At 33.2% G+C, this 26,464-nt stretch overlaps 1 protein-coding gene and 1 pseudogene across 2 annotated transcripts; one reads left to right on the forward strand and one right to left on the reverse strand.

Annotated features, from left to right (window-relative positions):
- The first annotated feature begins 2,174 nt into the window (after positions 1-2,174).
- LOC134253601 (uncharacterized) lies at positions 2,175-16,132 on the forward strand (annotated as a pseudogene).
- Positions 16,133-16,820: 688 nt separating this feature from the next.
- On the reverse strand, positions 16,821-21,749 carry LOC134253082 (uncharacterized). Of its 2 annotated transcripts, XR_009989069.1 has the most exons (4): positions 21,425-21,749; positions 19,831-20,052; positions 17,890-18,288; positions 16,821-17,043 (listed from the first exon to the last, which is right to left on the reverse strand). XR_009989069.1 is itself a non-coding variant. In XM_062735601.1 (2 exons), exons 1-2 carry the CDS (start codon positions 21,654-21,656, stop codon positions 19,847-19,849), a joined length of 438 nt encoding a protein of 145 aa, XP_062591585.1. In that variant the 5' UTR covers positions 21,657-21,749; the 3' UTR covers positions 19,821-19,846. The 2 variants fall into 2 exon arrangements, 1 of the variants encoding a protein (XP_062591585.1); XM_062735601.1 differs by lacking the exons at positions 16,821-17,043; positions 17,890-18,288 and having other exon boundaries at positions 19,821-20,052.
- Between the last annotated feature and the right edge of the window lie 4,715 nt (positions 21,750-26,464).

The following is a 26,464-nucleotide window of genomic DNA, read 5'->3' on the forward strand; positions in this document are numbered from 1 at the left end:
ACTACAAGAAATTGGGAATTGCAACGGTTATGACTGACATGCAGAATATGTTTAATAGTTTCTTGGGTATGCCAGAGCATCAAAGATTGTTGGAAACGTGGGATAAATAATTAAAGCCCTATATATGCTTAAATGACCCGACAAACCTTACGGCGACAGGTGCGGATTCAGGAAGTTTTTCCCAAGAATGAGGGGTCCACATCAAAAATATTTGTCAGTTCATGTTTTCTCAGTCCTGAAATGTGAGAGGACACTTTCATAAGTCTTTACTCTGTGGAGGAAACCCCCTGGAAGGGGTGGGGGTGGGGGTTATGATCAGAAGTATATTTGGTCAGTTCATCCTCTTTAAAAGTTTTTGTTAATTTCGTTTTTATTACTTTAAAAGATGTAACTTCTAACTCACTTCACAATATCACCGATATGTTTTTTGTTCCAAAACTCGACCAGGATTCCGACAAAAAAAAAAAAAGACTTTATATAATTCATGCAGTTTTTATTTCCATTCAATAGAATAGTCCAGGGAAAGGGCGCAAAAACATACACGTGACATTTTGGCGCGAAATGATTGTGTCACCCCTTACCTAGAAGACAAATGGACTAATCTAGTAGTATAGAAACGCAGAAAAAAAAGGTCAAACTGACATGGCCGTATAAGAACTCGCATGAAATTAATAGCTGCTAGCAAAAAGCTAAAGGAAATGAATACATCAATGTATTGTATCAGCAATATGGTTATTTTCTGTTAACTGTTGTTGCTGAAATGCATGTAACAAAATCCAATGATAATCAGTATGCACAAAATTTTGCTGACTAACTGTGACCTCTTAGCTTCGCACCTAGGAAATATTGATCCTTAGTAGTGCCTGACGCCGTGACGCCAGGCAATAATTATTGCTGCCAATCACGTGATTCCTGCTAGTCTTTTTGTTTTTGTTTTGCATTAAAAGATATTATAGCATCTGTACTTGTTCAATTCCTCACAATTTTATTCAGTTTATAAATCATTATAATGATAATATACATTTTTTTTTGTAGTTTTGTCCTTAAAGGGGCGTAGACACAGTTTCAGCTTAAATTTCAAATTAATTTTTCCATATTGACAAATAATTAACAAAGATCTTTCTAACGGTCATCAAAAATTTGAATTCAGTTGTCGAGATACAAGACAAATTTAGAGCTCCAAACCTTTCTATGTAAACAGGGTCTATGTCATGCTTTGTTTACAATGCACAGAGAATAATATACTAATGCATGTTCGTTCAAAGCAGATTATTTCAGAGGTTTAAAGACCCTGCACGTTGTTATGTTTATTTTGAGTTAGGTCGACACTGCAGACAACAGTGACTCCATTATTTATATTCTAACTTCGTTGTACGTGTATTTGTTTGTTGGAAACAAACATTTAAATCGAAAGTAGACTGAATAGGAAATTAGATCCCGGAGAGGTAAATGCATGGATATTTTTGTAAGTAAATTTAGTTAATGTTATCTCAATGTTTTCTTCCTTAAATGAAATATTTATTTTACTTTTAAGTCTTATTTTAAACAATCAAATTTTTGTCGAAAAATAAATAAGAATAGATGCACTTGAAGTTGTTCACTAATAATTGTAAATAAACTGTACAGTTTTAATAGATTTGTATGTTCACTGTGAAAATATGAGATAATGTAGACTTAGAGAGACAGAAATATTTTTGGTGAGTTAAAACGTGATAACTAGAAAGCTAATAAAGAGTCATGTAAACTGAATTCAATGTAGAAGACGCTTTAAATGTTGACAAGAACGGATTTAAAAAGAGTTTCGATCATTATACTGAGAGAGAGAGAGAGAGAGAGAGAGAGAGAGAGAGAGAGAACTTGTAAGATGGAGACATACGAAGCAAAGAAAATATCTTTCTGATCCTTGCAACTGTTTACCGGATAAATTGTAAAAGGTATTTTATAAAACAGTCTATAGTCCTTGCTTACATCAGGTGAAAAAATTCAGAATGTCCATACATGTATTCTTATAATAGAGTTTCAATTTCAGGTAGACAGACTTTCGGATATATCGTGCTATGTCTGCGAGAATGAATTGTTCAGACTTCTATTAGACTGATTGGTTCCCTGGTCTGTTACTGTTCTGATCTCTGTTATTTTTGTGGCCTCGGTAAATAAATAGGTAATTTAAAAAAACATCTTTGAAACGCATTTGCTTTAAACTATGTTGTCTGTAAATTAACTTTTACATTTTGATTAAAGTTTTTAAACAAATATCAAACAATGTTTTTTTTTAAATCCTTGTTTCTTGACATTTTTCGCATTTTGCATGGTTTGACTGGAGACACGCCGTTAAAATGATTAATACCGGGCCAAGTTTTTACATTGCTAAACATGAGAAGTAGAGAGGAATATTAGTGAGAAAGTAGAGTATCAAAAAGAAACACACAAAAAAAAAATCCATCCGAATTGGAATACATTGTATGTAAAAAAAAGTTAGATGTGGAGACAAACAGCGAAAACATTGTAGCAATGAATCCTAAACCAAATCGTCATGGCAAGACCGTCAGTAAAGTGGTACGTAAAATTTTATTTATTAATTGAAACATGATGTTTTACATTGATATTCTTTCTAAATAAGTTATTTTGAAATGTTCATATTTCAGTCTTTGAAATAAGCAGAATAAATACATAGTAATTCTCTTCACTTGCCTTTCACAGACTGACAGTGTGAAAGTTGCAGTATCTCACCTGTCATTAAACAATAGTGCAAAAATCCTGGACAATGACAAAGTAAAACAACTGTTCGTAGCATACAGATTTCTGGGAATTGATCCAGAGGAACTTGAGACATTCTCTCTTCCTAAACCTCAGGCAAATATCCCTATTGCCTACAACTTCACAAAGAGTAAGTCGTAAGCGTACTGTGTACAATAATTGGAAGATTAAGTATCAGATAATATTGCATGAAAGAGATTATTATTTATACTATCTCTTTATATTCCACAAGCGTTCCAGGTGGACATTCAGAAGAATTACGAGAGAAGACAGTATCTGGCAGCCATGCTGTTACCAGATGATCCAGAACATGGCAGGTATAGTTTAAAATATATATTTTATCATAAATATAAAATTTCCTTCATGTGAGGATTTATTCACAAATCAAAACCTGCCAAAACTTCTTCCCTCCTAAAAGTTCTAAATCTCAACCTGGCGTAAAGTTGATCTACATCTAGCAGTAAGAATTTTGCTATGCAAGAACAGAATACCCTGTATTAATGTTAATGACTGTCATATACTGAGAATTTCCCCATGGTGAGACTCCCCCCGGAAGACTTGCTAAATACTAGTATGATCTTTCCTGATGGAAGAATGGCTGTAGAATGACCCTTAATGAACAAAAGTGAGGCCCCCCAATATGCGCCTGTTTTGGGGTTTTATTCATATTGTTTATTTATGCGTTTGTATGAAGACCCCTTTTATTTAAATATGAAAATTAAGAAATAAATGTTGAATGCTTTCTACATCTGAAAATTATGGCCATAAAAATGGCTTACACTCGTTTCCTCATTTTTTCCAATTCGAGGTAGAACATAATGTTTAAGATATCATATCAAACAATACAAATTGACCAAAAGAAAAAAATGGTTGATAAGATTTTTTTAAATGTCTAAAAACAGGAATAATTGTCAGTTAAAAATATGACATACCGTAATCCTGGAAAGAAAAAGACATATGGGGTAAATTTTGGTTGACACTAATTGATACTGAACTCCGTTTATTCTAGCTGCAGAAAATTGAATTCTGCAGGTAAAAATATTTTTTATTTGCATGTAGTTTTGAACTTAAGTTTAGTTAGATATATAGACATATAATTAGCTGGTGCCTAATTATTGTTCCATTTCTACATGTAAGACTATTTCCAAACAGACAATATTTTTCTTAAGAAACTATAGTATAGAAATAGTTGTAGCTGTACGAACGAAGCCGATTTAAAGGGGAAGCCTAGTATGAAAGGGGAAATAAAGATATATGGTGAGTTTTCCACCAAAAGAATTGCTACATACTGAGACTTATTCTGGAAAAGGCACACTAAATAGCTAATTTCCCGGGGAGGAATCCTCACTACAGTGTATATATAGCCAGACTTTTGGGATGAAGAATCGGTATATAGCCCATCTTCCTGACAAAAGTCTGGCAATGGGGGAAGTCCTATATACAACGAGGAAAACAGCTTCAAATAGGGAGCATTGCCTTTACCTTTGGTTTTAAGAATAAGTTTCACTTTGGTGAGTGATCCAGACGATGATATAGATGCAGACTGCGAGGAGATCGGCGTGGCTTTTGTTGACGTCAGGGAGATTCTTAGATCAAAGAAAGATGTCGAGGAGCAAAATATCAACCGTAAGTATTTAAACTGTAAAGCACCCGACGAGTTGAAATATGCCGTTCTTATTGTCAATGGTCATAAATATTCATGTTTGGAGAAGGGTTTTTAATGTGAATAAAAAATTAATATTCCTGTATCACACATAATTCTATTTCGTTAGACTTCACAATCTTCAGGTTCACTTAACATAGGTTGAGGACAGTTGGAGGAAAACACCTGTTTCTGTATTTTGATTGACTTGGTTAAATTTAAAGATCAATGTTCAAAGTGATTAATTTTATCTTCATGACTTTGTATCTTAATATTTTGGATGTTTTCTATTTCAATCGTTAGTTTACTTAGATATTTGATACGAAAAAAGATATTCATTCACTGGTAGACTTTTAATGTCAAATAATTGAGACAAAAGAGTCAAGACTATTTATACTTTATACTATCAGAATATATTAACCTGTTGTATGTATATATTTCAAAAAGTGTATTTTCTCGACAGAGAGGATGGTCAGAGAAAGAAACAATGGGGTCATTTAGATAAACTTATTGTTTGACAAAAACTTGAGCACCTTCCATCAATAAGCTACATATTTATTATACAATCAAGGCCTAGAGAATTTTAGGCGGCATACTCGGAATCAATGTCATAAGATCAAGATTATTGATCAAGCCAACTTTTTACATTCTACCAATTACAGTAGTTATTGAATATTAAAGATTTCTCCAAGATCTTTAATTAACAGTGTAAAATGGCGAAAGAAAAAGTAAGCGTATTTCAGGTTTGATATCTACTGTTAATACAAATTATTATTTTATAAAAAGTATAAAACCCCACAAAAACCGTACAAAGATACAAAAAATTATTCAAATAATGCAATACTGCCATGAATACAATAAATAAAAAACACCAGAACAGGCAACATACTGTTCACTGCGTTTAATCATTTTATATTCCACATACATAAAGATCAATTTGTCTTTTTACAGTTGTGCAGTGCTATGTCTTTTATTTTTGTGTAACAGAATGACATGTTTCATATAATTTTTCCTATTTCAGTCCATTCTGTGAAGAATGAGAAGGAGGTTATAGGGACACTCAATGTGACTGTCAAATGTCTGGCTGCTCTGGAGGCGGTAGAGAAAGAAATGAAAATTGAAGGTACTTACTGAAAGAAAAGATACTAACACTCTCAATTTATAATCACAAATAAGGGTAAATGTTTTATTGAATAATTTCAATATGAAGGATATGGAGATAACGAAAAGTATTCAATTTATGTAATGTAAAATACTAGGTTTGAATACAAATTACGCCTGTATCAAATCAACCATTGAATCCCTATATATTTATAGCTAGCGTGAGATTTTGCTTACCATTTGTTCCTTGGAGATAGTTTTGTGAAATGTAAAGGAAATAATGACCATACATGTATATCAGTAAAAAAAAACTACCACAGACTGTCATACTCTGATACAGTGTTACAAGAGTTTTCACTAAACAAGAGGCCATGAGCTACAAAGCTTTCCTGTGTCACATTTTTTTAATCATCATCGGATTCATAATCCTATATACATGCACGTGTATTCTTATATGACATTTTGATACCTTTTGTAGTGAAACAATATACCCAGTGGCGATATTTATGATCTAAACAAAATTGAATCTACACTACTACAGGATGCTTTAATATACATTTGACTTATCTCTTTGTTGTTCAAGAGAAGAAGGTTTTAACATCTGAACATTTCTGTATAAAATAATGTTCCTCGATCGAGACTCAACGTAATGAAAATCACAAATACTTAACTCCAGATATCTATAATAAATTCATACTGTTTATGTATTACATATAAGCTAAATTCTCAAATTAAAAATTATTTCGCTGTTGGTACTTTGCACACTTTGTTCATCCACCTCCATTGCCTACAATTCCCACTCATTTTCAAATTTATGCCATGGTTCGATACAGATGATGTACAATTAATCAGTAACTTCGAGAAAATAATCGTGGGAATAATATTTTATGAATTAACAGAAAAAATGAAAGAGGGAATATCTAAAAAACAAAAGCACAAAGGGAAGACTATACCACGGCCACAACCCTGCCTAAAAACAAAAAAGGAGAACTCAAACAATCTACAGATGAAATCTGTCAATGAAGAGGTATGTCGAATTTTAATAAAGAATTATTGTACACCTTATTCATGATTGTCTGATCAATCCTGGAAATTAGTAATAATGACTTCCATATACTAAGTATTTGAAATGATATACATGACATCGAGTATATTAATTCTTGTTTTGTTTTTCACAGGCTGACAGTGTGACGGTAGTAATATCTCATCTTTCATTAAACGAAAATGCAAATGTGCTGGGCAATGGCAATGTTAAAAACTTGTTTGTAGCCTACAATTTCCTAGGCATTGACCCAGCAGAACTTGAAACGCCATTTTCTCTTCCTAAACCTAAGGCGAATATCCCCATTGCCTTCAACTTCACCAAAAGTAAGCCATATACGTATTATAATAATTGATAGATTACTTGTAAGTATCAGTTAGCATATAGTCATGATCTTAAAATGAAGGTACTCAGTAATTCCTGCTGAATCTGGTCCCAGACTATATATATTCTAAAGCTTTCAGGGTAGATATGCAGACAAATTACGAGAGAAGACAGTATTTGGCGAGCATGTTGTTACCAGATGATCCAGAACAAGGCAGGTAAGGTGATGGAAAGCTATATATCAGAACTTAAATTTGACTTAACCTCTTACCTTCGTGCAAGTCTTTAAAAATCTCCATTTGGCATACAGTGAATCTACACCTAGCAGTATGAATTATGAAATAAAGGAACAATAGAGTGTTGTGCTAAATACATGAAACACACATGCACAAGTATTAGCTTTCTTTTTTTTTCTCTGTAGTTAGTAGCGGTCGGTTCTAATATTTTCAGAATTCGTTTCACTGTGGTGACCGATCCTGACGATGACATTGATATGGATTGTGAAGACATCGGCGAGGCTTTTGTAGATCTCAAAGAGATTCTCAGGTCAAAGAAGGATGTGGAAGGACAAGATATTAATAGTAAGCCAGTAGATATTTGCCTTCTTGTTCACACAGATCATGAATATTTATATAAGGCGAGGTATTGGTATTGTTGTCCCCCGCTTGAAAAGTGGGGGATATTAATTTGGGTCTGTCCATCCGTCTGTCCGTCCGTCCGTCCGTCCGTCTGACCGTCATTCTGTCTGTCTGTAACGCTTTCGTTTCCACACGATATCTCGAGAACCCTTAGAGCTTTTGCAATGAAATTTTGCATATCAAGTCCCTATGGACTAAAGAAGAACCCTATTGATTTTGAGGTCAAAAGGTTTACATAAAAAATATATAGAAAAAATCTTTAAAAATCTTCTTTTCAAGAACCAGTAGGCCAGGAAAGCTGAAACTTATATGGAAGCACCCTGGGGTAGTGTAGATTCTAAATTGTTAAAATCATGACCCGGGAGAAGGGATTGACCACATTAGGGAGTCATAGTTTTATATGGAAATATATTGGAAAAACCTTCTTCTCAAGCACCAGTAGGCCAGGAAAGCTGCAATTTAGGTGGAAGCATCCTGGGGGTAGTGTAGATTCTAAATTATTAAACTAAAGATGGGGGTTGGGAGGGGGTAAGGGGCCACAATAGATGTAAGTAGAGGGGAAATCTGGTAAAGAACTGCATCACCAAAGCTTCTCAGGTGAGCGATGTGGCCCATGGGCCTCTTGTTTTTAATTTTTACTGTTTCACAAGATCTATACCTCATAATCTTCTATTTCTGTGTGACAGAAATGTTTTTCCCATTTTAGTCCATGCTGTGAAGAATAAGAAGGAGGTTATAGGGACACTAAATGTGACTGTCAAATGTCTGGCTGTTTTGGAGGCGGTAGAGAAAGAAATGATACTTAAAGGTACTTACTGAAAAAAAACTATAAACACTTAAAACATAATTTAGTCATCCTCTTATGTCACATTGTTACCATTATCATTATTTTCACTGGTTCAAATTTTCACGGTTTAAGGAAAATGGAAAAGTTTTATTTTTCAGTATATAAGTGTATCCGGTATAAGAAATGTTTTGGCCTCAAAGTATCTAAATTTAAGAGATCCGAGCCTTTAAACGTTCTAAGGTTAATCTCAAATTACTCATAAGTTTTCAAATTATAAAAATAAATATATTTTCAGATAATGATATATGATAACAATAAACTACTATAGTTAGAAAAAATAAACATGGCAACTTACTTTAAATGAATTAACAGAAGCAAAGGATAAAGGGGAAACAGAGAAACACGGGGGATCTTTACGACAGCCCCAGTCCTCCCATCAGACAGAGGCGGGGGGAATATCAAATACACTACAGTTGGAGACAGACAGTGAGGACAGCAGTGACATTGACGTGATGAATCCTAAACCTAAACGTCGGGACAAGGTCAGCAATAATGCAGTACGTCAAATTTTATTCATACATTGTAGCATGATTTTTCAAATTTCATGGAGGAATTAAGTATGATGCGTTTATATTTCTTTAACTTGGAAAGCATATAAGTATTCTTATTTTCACAGTCAGACAGAGTGACAATCTCAATATCTCACCTGTCATTGAAAGAAAATGCACATGTGCTTGGCAATGACAAGTTTAAGCAGCTGTTTGTAGCCTACAGTTTCCTGGGAATTGATCCAGAACAACTTGAGACATTCTCTCTTCCTAAACCTATAATATCCGTATTGCTTACAACTTTACAAAGAGTAAGTAATTAGTTTATAAAAATTGAGAGAGTAAGTAGTGGATAACATCCTTATTGAATTATGACTTTTATTCCACAGCTTTCCAGGTAGACATGCAGAAGAATTACGAGAGAAGACAGTATCTGGCAGCCATGTTGTTACCAGATGATCCAGAACAGGGCAGGTATGGCGGTCTTGAGATATCCTCTGCTCCCTATAATATTTATATAAATACTTCATACTTAAATCTTTTTCATCAGGAAGGAGGGTTTCGGGCCTGAGAGTTGTATCATGACATGATATGATGGCTTTAAAATGTAGTATTCCATTTATAGGAAATGAGTTCAAAGAAGGACATAACCAATTTTTGTGCATGTAGACGACTGTTCTTTTAGATTTAAAGGAGCCAATTTTACGTTATTTCAAAACATATTTTGTGAAATATTCTAGTACATGGTATATACAAAGCATTTTTGAATTAGCCTAAAAATTTAAAAAAAAATGTTATTTTACACTTAAGTGTGATTTAAGCAAAATGTTACATTTGATATATGACATGGGTTTTTGGTTTGATCGTTAATTTGTATCCTGTCAGAGACATATAATAGAATATGCCTTTGATCCGTATCGAACAATGCAGAATCGGTCTTTTTACTGCTATTAGTAAGTATAGGATAAATAGAGAATATATCACGTACTAAAATTTATATCAATTGTCATATCAACCTAAGTGGCATATGAGCAGCCCTTGGATCATGCCGGAAGGTTGATATGACTTTTAATTTGTATTATAGTAGGTAGTTGTATTTTTATCATTTACATAAAATATTTTTATGTTGGTGCTGGAAGAAAGTTACTAAATATTGTTTTGAGTGTGTACACGATCTTTTTCTTTAAAGTCCAAAAGACCCTATTTAAAACACTGTAGTATGTAACTTGTATGAAAAGTATGAAATTTAAAAAAATTAGGTGAATTTACTTTAAAATTTTATGAAAGCAATTCGGTTTAATGTGCAGTGTTACATGTCGTTCTTAAACCTGATATGAATTTTGGGACCAGTCGCTGATTTGAATTATTTAGACATCATAGATTCGTATCGCACACTGGGTATTATGATTTAGCATAATACATGTATATGTATAAAATGGATAAAAATATCAGAACTTGCATTTACTTCATATCCTTTTGAGAGTATGCAATTTGATTTTTGCATAAATTCGTATTAAATTTGTATTTGCATTAACTAGTATGAAATCTGTATTTTTCCATAAAATCGATCTTTATTCCTAGAACTTTGAATTTTGAAATGGGCGAGAATCATTTGGAAGAAATGGGATTATTGATTTAAGCACATAGATATAAGCTTCAATTCTTTTTTTCCTTTGGTTTAAAGGGTTAAATGTAATGCTTTCAGAATTCGTTTCACCATTGTGAGTGAACCTCCAGATGATGATGTGGATGCCGAGTGTCAAGACGTGGGCGTGGCTTTTGTTGACGTCAAAGAGATCCTGAGGTCAAGAAAAGATTTCGAGGAAGTAATTATTGATGGCAAGTATTTGATTTACCAAGAAGATGCGAGTAGAAATGTGACATATTTGATAACTTCATCTTGAATATCCATGCGAGTAGGAAGATTAGGAATGTATTTGAGTCATTTTCAAAATTTGTCCAAATTCCACCACCAGTATTTTACAAAAATAAATGTGGCGATCTAAACTTTTTAAAGTTTTATTTTAGCATTCAAACATCATAGATGCATAAACAATGTTAAAGCACAAAGAATTCTATTAACTTATACTAAAAAAACATTATATGTACATGGACCCAACAATAAATGTCCATGGTGTTACTTAGTTAAAAGTTGTAGTAAAATCATAATTTTAAAAAAAAATTAAGTTTTTTAGAATAACAATCTCAACATAGTGATAAAATTATTCTATTGAATCAAACTGAAGTTTCATAACAGAAAATTATCAGATAAAGTATAGCTGGAAGTTGTAAGTGTTGTAACTTTTGCCTATATCTTACATGTTTACTTAAAGCATACATCATTTACCTCAGCAGAAAATACTTGCTTTGCAAATAAACTTAGTATTAGAAAACGACAGTATTGTGTAGCAAGTTTCGATAAAATTGTATAAAGATTTAGAACATATATATAGGGAAAATGTGTTGGTAACACCAAGGATATTTGCATAACACAAAGGACATAAAGGTTACACTAAGGATATTTTGTGCAATACTTAGAAAGAAATAATAAAAGTAGCCCCCCTTCCTTGCAAAAAGGATAGTAATGAAATTACCCTAGGTGAATATAAGAGTTTATGGTTTTAAGGTAAAAAATTGGCGGGGGATTTCTTTCATTATTATACATTTTGAGTCTGACTAGTAACACCAAGGATAAAAGAGTAACGACATAGACATAACTATCCAATCATAAAGATATATGACAATAGAAAAATGAAATCAAAGTGATATGCCCGAATAATAAATGATTACTATCACATGACTTTGAATCATTGATCAGTACTTGTTAGTGTATTTACATATCCAAGCAGAAGCTGTAACACCTATGACAAAAAATAACACAAAGGACATCTTTAAAAGATCCAAAGGTTTACATAGATGAGTCTTAGATCAGCTAGAACTAATTTTTAATGAAGAAATAATTGTGAAACTAGTACATGTACATGTATTTGTAAATGACCAGATTTCAAACATATAGAATGCATTAATCTTTTTATGGATTTTACATTTTCATTTCATTTATCTACAGCTAGCCTCTTTCCACAATGAGCTCTCTACGTAATACACATTCACAAGATATGATGGTGACAATATTATTAAAACATTAGCAATGCTATACCAGCTTTTATCTTTGAGAGTTTTTGGCCTGTTAAAAAATAACATGGTTTTAGGTTCCGTCTTACCCTGTGCATACATTTAAGTTCATTTTTTCGGTATCTTTATCCGATCTCTCTTCCAAGGGATCTGGTTTCTCTTCATCTGTAGTCTGATGTTCATTATTGAACTCAAATTCTCTTCCAGGGTGTCAGTCTTTTCAGTTTCTTTAGTCGGATTTCCTATCAGGAACTCTTGACTTTTTTTAATCTGTACTCTTTTTCATTGATATTTTTCCGGCCTTTTTGCTCTTGTATCCACTGATCGTTTGCCAAACTTTCATTGTGAGTTCTTCAGGGTAACAGTCCAACAAAGTGGCTTGAAATGTAGTGGCCTGCCACCATATCTGGCCTTGTTGTTGTCCAATGCTGCCTCCACTATATAATCTTCACCACCACTTTCTTTATTTTCAAATTTAAAGCTTATGTACATCCAAGGTTAACAACTTCTTTCAGCACCAACTTTTACAGGATGTGGAACACAGTCATGAGGGATTTCAGTTGGACAAATCTGAAGAACATCCTCAACTAAGTGCAAAACTGTATTCTAGGGTAATGACTGGTACATTGTCTCCTTAAAAACATCTTTTGAAATCCTTTTAGAACAGTTATGAACAATTTGTGACTTTTTCATCTAAGGGTTTACATGATTAAAGGACTTTAAATGCATTTGCAAAGAAATGTTCCGTATCTGATATAACTTTAAAATTATTTTCAATTCAATGATATAAATTTATCTTTTACGTCTTGGATTCTATTGGCTTCATTGCAACTTTTTAATGTGTCTTGTTTACATCATCTTCATCAAGAGAACATAACTAGAATCCTCAGACTGAAGAAAACAAATCATATTCTGCCTTATTTCGCATTCCAAAGTGTTACCTAAAACTTCCTTTGTGTTACCATTTTTAACCATCATTTATTTTTAGCACTTCATTATTTTATTGTTACTTGAATTGCAATATCCCACCACATTTGTTTTCTGCAATACAATGAACACAATTACCAGTCCATATGCAAAACGCTTGTTTCATTTTTCCATCTTTAATCCTTGCTGTGTCCCTTGAGTAACTGAATTTGTCTATGGTGTTACCATAAGATACTATTAAAGAGCATAAAAGGGGATATGATTGCATTACATAATGAATTTTGATATTTCAATTTATTCAAAAAAAGAATAAAAGTTGTATATTTTCCTACAGAAACAAAAGAACATGCAAGAGTATATTAATAACATAAATATTTAATCGTTTTTACATCCAATGTGTTACCAAACATTGTCCTTTGTGTTGCTCAAATTATTTATTTAATTAATTTATAGCTCATGGAAACATAATATGAAAAATAAATGCCAATTTGATAAAAATAATTCTGTTATTTTATATTGTAATAAATTTTACACAAATGTTGTATTAAAATTGGCAATTTAAAGGGTTTTTTTTTTCAATTGGTCCGCGGAGTTACCCAATTCTGTCCTTTGCATAACCAAGACTGCAAAATCATATGATTTTCAAATGGTAAAAACATTTAGTAAATAATTTGGCATTTAAAAAAAAATTAGTTACTGGTTAGTTTTAAATAAGGGAGGAAAATAAAACATATGACTCCAACTTGCATTCTTTTTAATTATTTTTTATGTAAATTGTCCATGGAGTAATTAGATACGTCCTTAGAGTAACTTTTCTTGCAGTAACAAAATGGACAGTAACACCAGGGAATTATTATATAAATAACTGGAAGTATAAAAACAATAGCTGACATATGAACATAAAGCATAGCTCCTAGATGATAGGTATTTTGTTATAAACTTGCTCAATGCATCAAAGAAATGGTAAATTAATTTATCCTCACAATATCTAAGTAACTCCTAGGACTCAAAAATAAATTACTATTGCAATCAAACTTGCCTTCAACCACATATTGCGCCTATGGTATAAAAGATCTGTGTTTAGTGTCTCATGATATTTTGGCGGGAACAAGATCAAAAGAAGGAGGCTGATAGTGAAGAGTTTCTTTAGGAAAGATAACTGTTACAGATAACTTTTATGTCCTGGTTACTTCAAGGACACGGCAAAAATAACACACACTTACCATTAAAAAAATCATATTCTTACTCTTTTTCAATCACATTTTAGCATGCATTTAGACAGTATTAAACATGTACAACACAATAAAGGTCATTTTACACTGCTTAATTATATTTACTACATCAATAATCAGAGCTGAAGTCAAACATCAGGCGAAATCACAAGCAATCCTCTTGAATTTAACTCAGGTTGAAGGACTTTTTTCAGTTTTCAAGTCAATTTTTAAAATAAATCGCAATTAATTTTTTCCTACACTTATAGATTGTTGTTAAATTCATCGGGTAAAATTTCTTTTTTATTTTATTGCAATATTTTCAAAAAAGCTTGTATAACAGGAATTTGGACATTTTTTGAAAATGACCCATTTACGAACAAACGTTTACATGCAATGACTCTGCTTTTATATTTCAGGTTCTCTGAATAAGTTGAAGGAAATGCATTAGATTTATTTTTAACTTTTGAGATTTCCGCGTTTTAAATTCGCACAGGTAACGGTAGAGCGAAAAGGGGCAAAAATAAAACGGGGGCGAAAAATTCCCAGTGTACAGTAAATTCATACCTGGCGATGCACCCTTACCTGTATTACACATCCTTTATGATTCATTTATGAAATTCTTGTTACAATTGGTTGAAGTCTTTCACGGGAAGGGGATGGAGTTGCAATACAGACCTGTGTATTTATTTAATACTAATTCAATTACTTAATGGTTAGTACATGAACAAAACGAAGTTGGTAATTCTGAATAACTGTTCTAGTTATTAATATTTTAATTTGACAATTGGGGTTCACAAAATAAGATTTCAAATAAAAAGTACTTAAAATGAGATAAACCTCTCTGCATTAATAATGCACATGTATACAGTTTTAAACAATTTTATTACAGATAAAAAAATTCAATTAAGAATGAATCATCAAAGATTTTATGCATTTTTATTTCTTCGTACTAGAGGGAAATGATCCATAAATACTTTATTCTCATTGCAGTCCATGATGTTAAAAACGAGAAGGAGGTTATAGGGACATTGAATGTGACGGTCAAATGTCTAGGGGCTCTGGAGGCGGTAGAGAAAGAAATGAAGATTAACGAGACTAACTAAAAAAAACAAAGTCACTGAACTAAGGCATACAATGAAATCATCATTTTCATCTGATGAAATGTTCGTGTTTCAAGGAAATAATTATTGGAGAAAATCTGAGGAATATAAAATATCAGTTCATGGATATTTGATTTCAGAGTGAAGAAGTGGACAGTTGGCTTGCTATATGCATTTATTTAATGTATGAAATTGATTATTTTGGGAAGGAAATGGATCGGTGGATCTCGTTATACCACGAGTTAGTCCATGACAATGAATAACTGACTATGAATAAAAGCTAATTTCAACCATTGTTTCAAAAAGCATGGGGAATATTTAAATCTATATTACACAATTTAGGAATTATGAAAAAAAGTAAATAAACGTAGCGTGCATCGTGTCTCAGTCATCTGCAGTTAGTTCTTTTTTAGATCTTTTTAGGAGTAAAATGTCAATGTATGGCAAAATTAAGAATGTCATCAAAATGTGATAACTTTAAAGAAGAGCAACTTTATCTTCAAATTCAGGATATATTTGACTAAGAAGCTTGAAACTTTTCTTTGTTTCGAACAAATAAATACAAAAACAATTATTTGTTCAGAATTGTAAAGTAAGAAATACCGTTTTCTGCAGAGGACCAAACAAAGATAAAAAACAAAATTGTACTTTTTTGTAAGTGCATTTATTAGATTACAGACTAAACACGTCTAGTAATTAAAACGCATTTTAAGAACTGTACATATTTATTATAACAGAGAAAACGTTGTGACAGTTTTAGAAAAAAAAACTGCTCTCGAGCTGTCTAAATGTTCTTTCTTTTTTTGAACATGGCCTAAACATTGGTATTAAATCTTTCCTGAATGGGATTCCGTTTTTGGGTTAAGATAATGGGGGAAGTAAAAATGTACATGTCCAGAAAGCCATATATAGTCACAAAGTATAAAATCCCATTTCAAATTTCACATTTCATCTTCCCTCCAAACGCCTTCTTATCTTTAGAGACATAATTAATTAGTTTAAAATTATATTCAAACTATAAAACTAAGAATGTATTCTTGTTAAAAAAATATTTTTAAATATTATTGACTGTCCTTTTAAAGCCTTTAAAGTTTAGTGCATCTTAAATATACAAATGATAACATTTTAAAGAAAATTGTACATTATAAATCAACAATACCTCGTCGATATATTTAAATGATGAGTTGAAGGCCACAGCAATTGTTTTCTTCCTTTCACGCAAAAGACTTTGCACAAATTCTGCTTCAAATGAATACTAAATTAGGTCTTTTGATACCCAAGGAAATTCCAATTGATTGTTGGAAGACCTGGTCTTCAAAATCAACATATAAATATTGTCAATCAAAAACTCGAGCATCTTTTTGATATTTTATGCTGTTGAATTTATAACCGATTTCATGATAAAAATTCCAAGACCCGGCTTAAATCTCATCGGCATAGGATCTTAATTCAACACGTCTGTTAAATTTTCAACAGGCCTCACAATTCTACGTTACACTGGTCAAGAAAAGTAACACTGTATAACTCGGTATAAGAAATTTTAAAGAATGATTAAACTTCTACCAGTAAAGAATATTGATTGATATTTTTTTTTATTTTATACCCCGTGCGATTTTTTCACTCATATGGAAAAGAAAATCAAAATGGAGACACAGCAAGTGAAAATAGCATTGAAATAGTTTGTTAGAATTGTTTACAAACGGATTTGTATAAATATTTTAGTTTGTCTAACTAAACGATGAATGTTGTTTAGCCTAGGACTTGTTGCATGTTTCATTGTCTGCTAAATCTGTGTTAAGGATCCTCCTCCCCATCATCATCAGACATCGAGCTGAAAAAGAAAATGGATACCATGATTCATTTCTCCTCCTTTTGTAGTAAATTTTCATATATTTTTTTTAAAGAAATAACGTAAGATTATTATTTTCTTAGGACCCTCTGAACACTTCACCTTGATTTCAGAGTAATTTTGTGTAGTTAGACAGACCCACGATTTGACATTGAATAGAATTAATTGTAATCTGTACAGTGTGTCATAAAATAAAATTAATCCAAGGGTTCTAAGCATTATATTAGACTATGGAGAGTAATATTTTGTCCGCTTGAGTGAGTTAACGCGATTTTTCTTTATGATTACTTTATTGTTTTGAATATTTTTCCTGGATAAAAAGGCACACTCTTCACATTACGACGAATTATATAATTTCAAATAATTTGCATTACGATATAAACCGTAAATTCCTTATTTTAGTTGAGTTTTTTTTATCGCGAATGGGCTCTTCAACTCAAATCGCGAGAACAATAATTCGCAAATGGACAGTTGGTCAAGAGATTTTACATATTCAGTAAATTTCCAGCACCATAAAAATAAAGGCGAGTACTTTTATTTCGCGTGTGGTGCTTCTCGTGAAATTACGCGATAATTAATTCCTCGCGTATATTTAGAAATCTACAGTAATTTTCTGAAAACAACATTCATTAGAGTATAGGGGGTCCTTAAACATTTTTAGAAGAAATTTATTTACACTGCAGTATATTAGATTAGATACAAGTATCCATAAAATACCAATAATCTTAAATCGAAGTAAAATCTTATTCCGAAATTGATAGTTGTATAAAACAGGTTAAGTAAATATTTCTATAGAAAACAAAATATTAAGCTTAAAATACACAGTACCCTTTCAGGTTTACGATCACTTCCTCTTCGTCCGGACCTTCAAGATCTTCAAATTTCATGAAAGATTTTAATTTTGTTGGAAGTGGTAGATCATCAACTAATGGCAGAATACTATGACCACGAAATGAAAGCTCCTTACGAATTTTATGTCTGCAAAGGTTTAGTAGAGATTTTGGTTCTCTCAAAATTTCGTTAAATACAGCTTTAAAAGATTTGAATTTTTCAGGCGTAATCTGGGGTTTATAGTCGGTATCATCGATACCAAAACCATGAGCTAACTGATTGACGTTTTCTAAACTTTGAAACCATTCTCTGTCTGTGTCGATGTTCCAGCCACAGCGCATAAAATATTTCATGGACTCAATTAATCCAAAACCTGCCAATAATTTCAAACGAGCTCTGAAATAAACAAAAATAACATGTATAACTAAATTACACATTTCTAACCAAAACAAAGAATTGTGAGAAAATTTAAGGTAACAACAATTATGAAAATCAAAGGATTAAGAATTCGAACCCCATGAAAATTTAAAAAATAGAAACTTGTGTTGAAAAAAAGTCTCAAAGCTGAACTCGACTCAGAATTAGGCATACGCCATTCAAATTTTCCTATCACTTATATCTGCACTCATTTGTTACACCCGATTGGTTTACCTTTTCATTTTGCTTCAATGAACGTATATTTGTGTTTTTTTAACTTTTTACATTGATGACTGAAATTGAACATATTAAATAATTTTGTTTTTTGGCAGAAGCAAAGAAAGGTCATTCTTGTCGCGCCATAGTGGAACACAATGATTATGAAGCAGAGGTCCTTTCAAGTCTGGTCCATGCAGCAAAAATATATTGAAGCAGGATCAATATAGCAGCTAGACATCAACGGTCTTTAGAAATTTAATTTTACTCTTATTTAAAAAGAAGATAGGCGAGTTTTGCCTATGATCTGCAGGGATCATTTGTACGAAAAAATTATGATTTAAATGTCCATAATTTGGTTGGCTGACCAGAGCTGGTCAGATTTTAAAAGAGCTATTTCATTTAGTTTGAAATACCTTGTTAGATTGTAACATTTTTGACTGTTTAGGGGGTACAAAAATATATAGTATTGCTTCACAAAAAATAGACACCTATACGATAAAAGGCATATATGATAAGTGTACATGTACATGAACATCAAAGTTTAAGTAGAATAGAAGATTGGAATTGATTTCCCTCTCGATGCAACTGCATTACCAAAATTTTAATTATTCAAAATTTTAATAAATCAGTAAATAAAATGAAACAAAGAAAAAATAATCACGCCCAATGCGAGGCTCGAACCAAAAAAAACTATTACACTGAACAGGTAGCCCATCTTACTGAGGTATACCCGCTTCCTATGCGGTGGATTTTAAAAGGACAAAAGAAGCACCCCATTTATGCAGTTGGAAGTTTTGGGGAAAAGTTGATTTTTTTATGGTCACTTGATCTTCTGTCCATTGCAAATGCATGTTCTTTTCTCAGAATTTAAATGCAAACAAATAACCTTTCAAAATCATGGAGAGGAGACCGAGATATAGAATTATATTTTTTAGTAAAACGTTTTTAACTGAGAACCATTTTGTGCCAAATTTCTGATCTAGCCAATTTTCAAGTTATTATTTAGCAAATCTAAACTCATCTTTTTGGAATGTATTTTCCTTCCCTTTAAACAGGAACCCGATGAATAAAAAAAATGTTAGATTTTTTTCGATAAAATTGTCACTTTTCAAGTTCTCCCAGATTCCTGCCGAATGCCAATCAAAAGTGCCCTCGTTTAACTCATGTTCAGCTTTAATCTCAGGTGACCTCATTGGCCACTAGAGTTATTATTATTGAAAAATCTTTGATATCTTGATTTTAGTGATTTTCTTTAGCGTTCTAAACGGGATGTTCCTAAAGAAAAAATTCATATTTCATTACCCAGACTGTTTATTCTTCAGATCTGCCCCGGCGATGAAAAAGTGAAAACACTATTCAAGTTAAATGTGAGCTTTTGATTCTTGTAGCCACACGGTGTATTCTTAGAGTATCTAATAGCATTCACCGATACAATCCAAAGATGATCGATAAAGTTTCTTTTGTTCCATTTCACTGGATATTTTAGGAGTGTCCTAACAATTTTGAATTCTCTGTCGAAAATACCTGCAAATAAACACCGTTCAAATCTATATTAAATGAAATTATTTTTCAAACCTTCAAATTGAAAAATCCTTTAATTAGTAGTAAAAAATGAGGGGGAAAAATATGCTTTTATGTTTTAATCTATTACATGTATTTTAATTTTTTTCCAATATGTTACAAGATCCCATTAATATTATGTTAAAAACAAGAGGCCCAGGGGCCACATCGCCCATCTGAGCAATTGTCTAGGAAAAAGCACATATCAGATCAGAACTGAAAGTTTACTGAGGGGGGAGGGCTGAATTTGAACCCCCAACCCCCAGGGGGTCATGATTTGAACAAACTAGAATCTACACTACCTGAGGATGATTCCCTATAAATATCACTGAGCATGGCTTTAAAGTACTTGAAAAGAAGATTTCAAAAGGTTTCCCAATATATTCCTGTGTCAAAGTTTGATCGGCCATTTTGGCCCCACCCTACCCCGGGGATCATGATTTGAACAAACTTGAATCTACCCAACCTGAGGATGATTCCACATGAGTTTCATCTTTTCTGGCCCAGTGGTTCTTGAGAAGATTTTGAAAGATTTTTCCTATATATTCCTCTGTCAAACTTTGATCGGCCATTTTGGCCTCACCCTACCCCCAGGGGTCATGATTTGAACAAACATTAATGTACCCCACCTGAGGTTGATTCAACAGGAGTTTCATCTTTCCAAACTTGAAACCCCTTTACCCAAGGATTCTTTGTAGCAAGTTTGGTTGAAATTGACCCAGTGGTTCATGAGAAGAAGATGAAAATGTGAAAAGTTTACAACAACGACGACGACAGACAACGGACAAATTTTGATCAGAAAAGCTCACTTGAGCCTTTGGCTCAGGTGAGCTAAAAAGCCATACAAAATCGTACTTTCGAGAAATATATCATGTAACCACGAGATAATTATCCCGTAAAAAGGAGATAATTGTTTCGTATTTACGAGATCTTTTCTCTTCATTTAGAGACGAATATTGCATTATAACAAAACAATGTATACATGTAGCTGAAGTGCTTAAACTATGAATTGTAATTTTTAATATATCAAAACATGCTATTATAACCCCCAAAATATGAAAAAGATTATGAAATAGGTCAGGATTAGAGAGGAATTTCAGTCTAAAAATAGTGGGAGGTCTTGTAAAAATATCTTTTAAATCTTTACGCTTAGTATTTCCAGCAATTGAACCCCCACCCTCTGAAGTCCTTTTTTTATTATTTTTTAAGAACAATTTTTTCATTAACGCACATTAAGGCTCATGGTGTCTTTTACTTCGAAACTTCGTTTACGGGGGCATAAAAAGTTGTAAATATTGTACTTTTTGAAAGTTCCTTGTATTAATTAAATTCTTACGCATTTCACGAGCATAAGCCAAGGGAGTCTGACGACGAGCGTCCATCAAATTAACGTTGGCACCATATCTAACGAGAAGTTCTAATAAGTCAACCAAATTTCTTTTGATGGCAGTTGAAATAAGAGATATTCCTTTAGTCGATGTCTCATTTGGATCAGCACCAGATTCCAATAATCGTTTTCCTAACTTCAGCCACACATCATCATTTGAGGCTATCCCCATCATACTCATTAAGCAGTTATGTGGTTTAGCTCCAAGATCCAGAAGGCGATGAGCATCTTCGCAAGTAGAACCTTTTTATATTATAAATATTTATTCAAACATTAAATCGATTAGTCCTTCAACCTTATTCGGAATATTTAATGGTGTATATTGTTGTTGCTTCAATTATCTGAAAATTTTCAGGATATTGCCTGATACAACTTCAGTTGTTCACATTGTTATTATGTTTGGTAGTTGAATTATTTTTGTTACAGTATTATGCCATTAGTGATAGTCCAAATGCTCGTGTAATGCGTATTTTTAGTGTTTTTGTTAACTTTATTTCGCTAAACTGGATGCCATGGGCATACGTCAGTCTACGCATGCTCGAGAATGCTAGTTCGCCCCTTAGACAATTTGCCCGTAGAATAATTCGCCCTTATGAATTAGAATATGCCATTCATTGGCAAATTTTATTTTTAAATCTTCATATTGTATTTATATATTCATAGGCGGATCAAAATGTCTCTCTTTTACATATACTTAAAATACAAACTAAAAATTGGTTCCATGGCACAAGCAGGAAAGAAAAGTAGGAAGAACTCGCAGTATATATATAGATAACTTAGCAACTTGAATTTAAAAAAAAACTTAACGACTAATTCTAGGTTTTAGAAGATAGAACAAGACTTCACTTCACCGGTATTAGTTTTGTGCTTCACGGCTTGCAAAATGCTAGTAATTTGATACACAGCAATCCAAATACATCTTGATACTAGCTGCAATAATGTAGACCTTTCCAATTTTTTAAATCTGATATTTTCTGGAGAGGGCTACATTTCCACAGCATCTCCGTAATGGTGCAAATATTTCTTTTAATACGGGCGACTGCTGGCAAAATAAATTGTTTTTATATTCAATTTATTTCTAAAAAGACAATTTTCTTTTCACTGTCAACAATTTAGCCCGTTGTATGGCATCACTTTGCACCATTATGGAGATCCTAAGGGGTTGTAGTCCCCCCCCCCAAAAAAAAAGGAAAAGGGCTACTTGATACAGGCCTCTATGTGGGGGAGGGGGTGAGCTCTGTTGCTTATGTCAATTCCTTATGGTATCATTATAGCCTAATAATTTTTTAATGACAAAACTATTGGCCAATCGGTCATAAAATTTAACAATTTTGCTATGACTACTAGTACTATCAGTCATTGTAGACAGTGTGAACGAACCTACATGAATATTCACCGAACCTAGAAATTTTCTTTAATTTAATTTTGATTAGAAACACATGCATATGGTCCACGTATTGCAGTCCATTTAAAAAAAACAGTATCTTGTCTGCATACTATGAACAACAGGCCCACGGGCCTTATAGGTCACCTGAGTATCATGTAACAACTTTCCAACAATTGAATTGATTCTTATTTAAAAACCAAAGGCCATGGAATTCACCATTTTGAAAGAGCTAGGCACCATTGCTTATCATAACTATACACTTAGGTTGCTTACTTTGGTAACTTAATACCCAGAGGTGTATATAAGAGTAACAAGCAGAAAATGCATTTTCACTTTATAACAGCTGTGCACCCCACCCCATAGGAACCACTGACCCTGGGGCCACACATTTCAAAATTTTGGAAATTTTATAACGAATCTTATTTCATGATAAATGGTTTAATATCACCGAAGAGGAGATTTTAAAGCATTAATTTATTTACAGACTATGAAGTCCTCCCCCCAAGTACTCCTGCCCCAGGGGCCCTGGTAATTAACCATTTTGGAAAACGAACATTTCATTATCATTAATATTTCCATTAGATCTTTGGCAAATACCCAGGGGCAAAGGAAAAGAATTTCAAACATTTCATGCATTTTCACTATATAATCATTTGTACCCTGCCCTAACACCAAAACCCATGACCCAGGGGCCCTGAAATCAACAATTTCGGAAGAAGCAGCCTTCCTCATCATAACTATTTACATAGTTCACTGATTTAATACCCAGGAGAAGAGGAGAATATTTTTAAAGAATTCATTTATTTTCACTATATAGTCATAGAGCCCCACCATAACACCAGAACCCCTGACCTAAGGGCAATAAAATTCACAGTTTTGGAAAAGGCAGCCTTATTCAACGTAACTATGTACTTGGTTAGTTTAATTAATTCCCAGGAGCAGAGAAGATTTTAAAAGAGTTAATGTATTTTGTAACTATATATAATCAAGAGAGCCCCATCCTTACACTAGAAACCCCAACCCAGAGACCCAGAAATTCATTTTTTTTTTTTTTTTGGAAGAGGCATCCTTCCTATTAAAAACTATGTACATGGATCATGGTTTAATACCCAAGAGCAGTGCAGAAGATTTTCACTATAGACGTAATCTATATAGCCCCGTGTGGCAACGCACTTTGAAAAAATTACGCACTTTGAAATTTTTTTCAAAGTGCCCTAAAATTGGGACAAAATCAACGCACTTTGAAAAATTTTTTCAAAGTGCGTTAAATTTGAGACACACTCAACGCACTTTGAATTTTTTTTTTCAAAGTGCGTTACGAGTGAACATCATCATTTTTAACCATTTGGACATTTTATGCCTAGGTCACATTTCCCGGCCGGTAGCCGTAGACCGGTGGTAATCGGTAGTAATCCGTGGTGTTAACGATGCCCCAACATCGGTCCACATCGGTCTAGTAGTCCTAAAAGTATAAGTCACATTATCCAGCGATGTGCATACGATGGGCAACCAATGCACAGATTACAAAGGCCCAGCGATGCATTGCTAATCATAAAACGATGTTCCAGGATAATCGGCCGATGTATATTACATCGCTCATACATTGGTGAACATCGTTCGTACATCGGTCGATTACGGGCCAATGTTTGGTCGAACATCGACTGATGACCGGTCGTTATCTGCTGAACACCAATAAACTCCCCGAGGACCTCAGGTTCAACGTATATTGGACGATGCTCGGCCATACATCGGCCGATCCTTGAAAGATGTGTTAATGATGGTTTGCCGATGAGGAGCGATGTGAGGCATCGTTGGAGACATCGCTGAATATTAACTACGAATTATTTCCTACCGATGACCCCACCGATTCGCAAAAAAAGAATCAGTCACCGTCCGATCACTAGTGGTGCCCGGCCAGCGACAATGCCATTTTCATCAAAAAACGCATCGGTTTCTCATCGTATACCCCATCGTTGGATAATGTGACTTATACTTAAGGAGGAATGCCACACCAATTTTTTATTTTATAGATCTCTGAGTCAAACTTTTTAAACAATGGTAAGCAAAGATACTGTTGTTGGTGAAAATGACGTATTTAAGAATGTTTTTGTGACTATCACTTCACACGTCATAATTCTTCGTCTGCTGCGTAATTGTCAATGTAAACAATATGGCTCCTGCTTTGAAAGAGTTGAGTAATGGTGTTAAAGAAAAAGTTATTTTTTAATATCGGACGGGACTGAGACAACGACAAATTGCTTGAAGATTAGAAATACCCCGTACAATAATTACGTCTGTGATTGATCATTTCGGAAGCGAGTTGATATAAAAAATCTACCAAGAAAAGGGGAAAAAAGTCAAATCTGGATAACAGAGATGCACGGCAAATTTTAAGGCCAGTTAAAGAAAACAGAAACGAAGTTTATTCGATGTCACTGCATTATTATAGAATATCTACTTTTCAAAACGAACTGTGCAGATAACTTAATATAAGTATAGGGGTATTTTAGGAGAGTTGTTTGAAAATGAATGAGAATTCGTGAAGTAAATCGCAAGCTCCGCTTTCTTGGTACAGCTTTAAAACTGTCGACAAGTACTAGCAGAGAGTAATATTCAGTTCTGAATGTAAAGTAGACATTGGATCTGATATTCGAGTATTTATCTGAAAAAGGTCGGCGAAGACTGGCTACCCTGTTGTTTATCGCAAACGTCAACGCCTAAGTTCAATTTGATGGTATGCGGATATAAAACCTTTAATGATGTAGGCACACGTACTGTCGTAGATGGCAATATAAATGCCTAAAATCTATTGAAATCATTGATGAACACTTGTGGTCGGTAATTGTGCGTCATTTTCCTCAGAATAATTACATCTTCCAAGACGACAATGCGCCCATACATAGAGCCTGCGTTTAGTGCATGAATTCAAGATACAAAATTACATTCATTCAATGTTCTGTCCAGCACAGAGTCCCGCTTAAAACATTGTAGAGAACATATAGCTCAGAATCAAAGGAGAACTGAAAATTGGCGACAGAATTGTCATCTCTAAAAATGAATTGGAGACGGCTATTATACGGGTGTTGACAACTATCCCGATTAACTATATCCAGAGCCTTAACAAATAACTCCCCCGAAGAGTACAAAGAATATTACGATCAAAATATAACATATTGAGGTAAAAAAGTTTTTTTTTTTCATTTTTTATTCTACGTTTTGTACCGAGCAAGTTGCGCAATAGCGGCGGCCATTTTGAATTTGGACGATCACTAATTTCACAATAGTGTTTATATGTAAATAATAATTTTAATTTCTTTTAAGTCTTCAAAGACATTTTCAATTGATTTTTAAACAATTGATTGATAAACAACTTGTATTTGTGTAAAGTTGATACCTCCAATGACAGTTCAAGGCTAAGGTTAAGAGTTTTATAAATGTAGGTCATCTTGGAGGTCAAGAATTTGAAAGTGTTTATATTTAAAAGAGGTCTTTTTACATGCAATATACGTAAAATATAAACGCTCAATCCCTTAATATTAAAAAATATGACAAAGGTTAAAATTTTCTAAAGTGAAAATGATCTAAAATATAAAACTCTTCTG

Source organism: Saccostrea cucullata, unplaced genomic scaffold (genome assembly GCF_032062105.1).
Source record: "Saccostrea cucullata isolate Sc308-1 unplaced genomic scaffold, CSIRO_AGI_Scuc_v1 ctg319, whole genome shotgun sequence".
Lineage (NCBI taxonomy): Eukaryota > Metazoa > Mollusca > Bivalvia > Ostreida > Ostreidae > Saccostrea > Saccostrea cuccullata.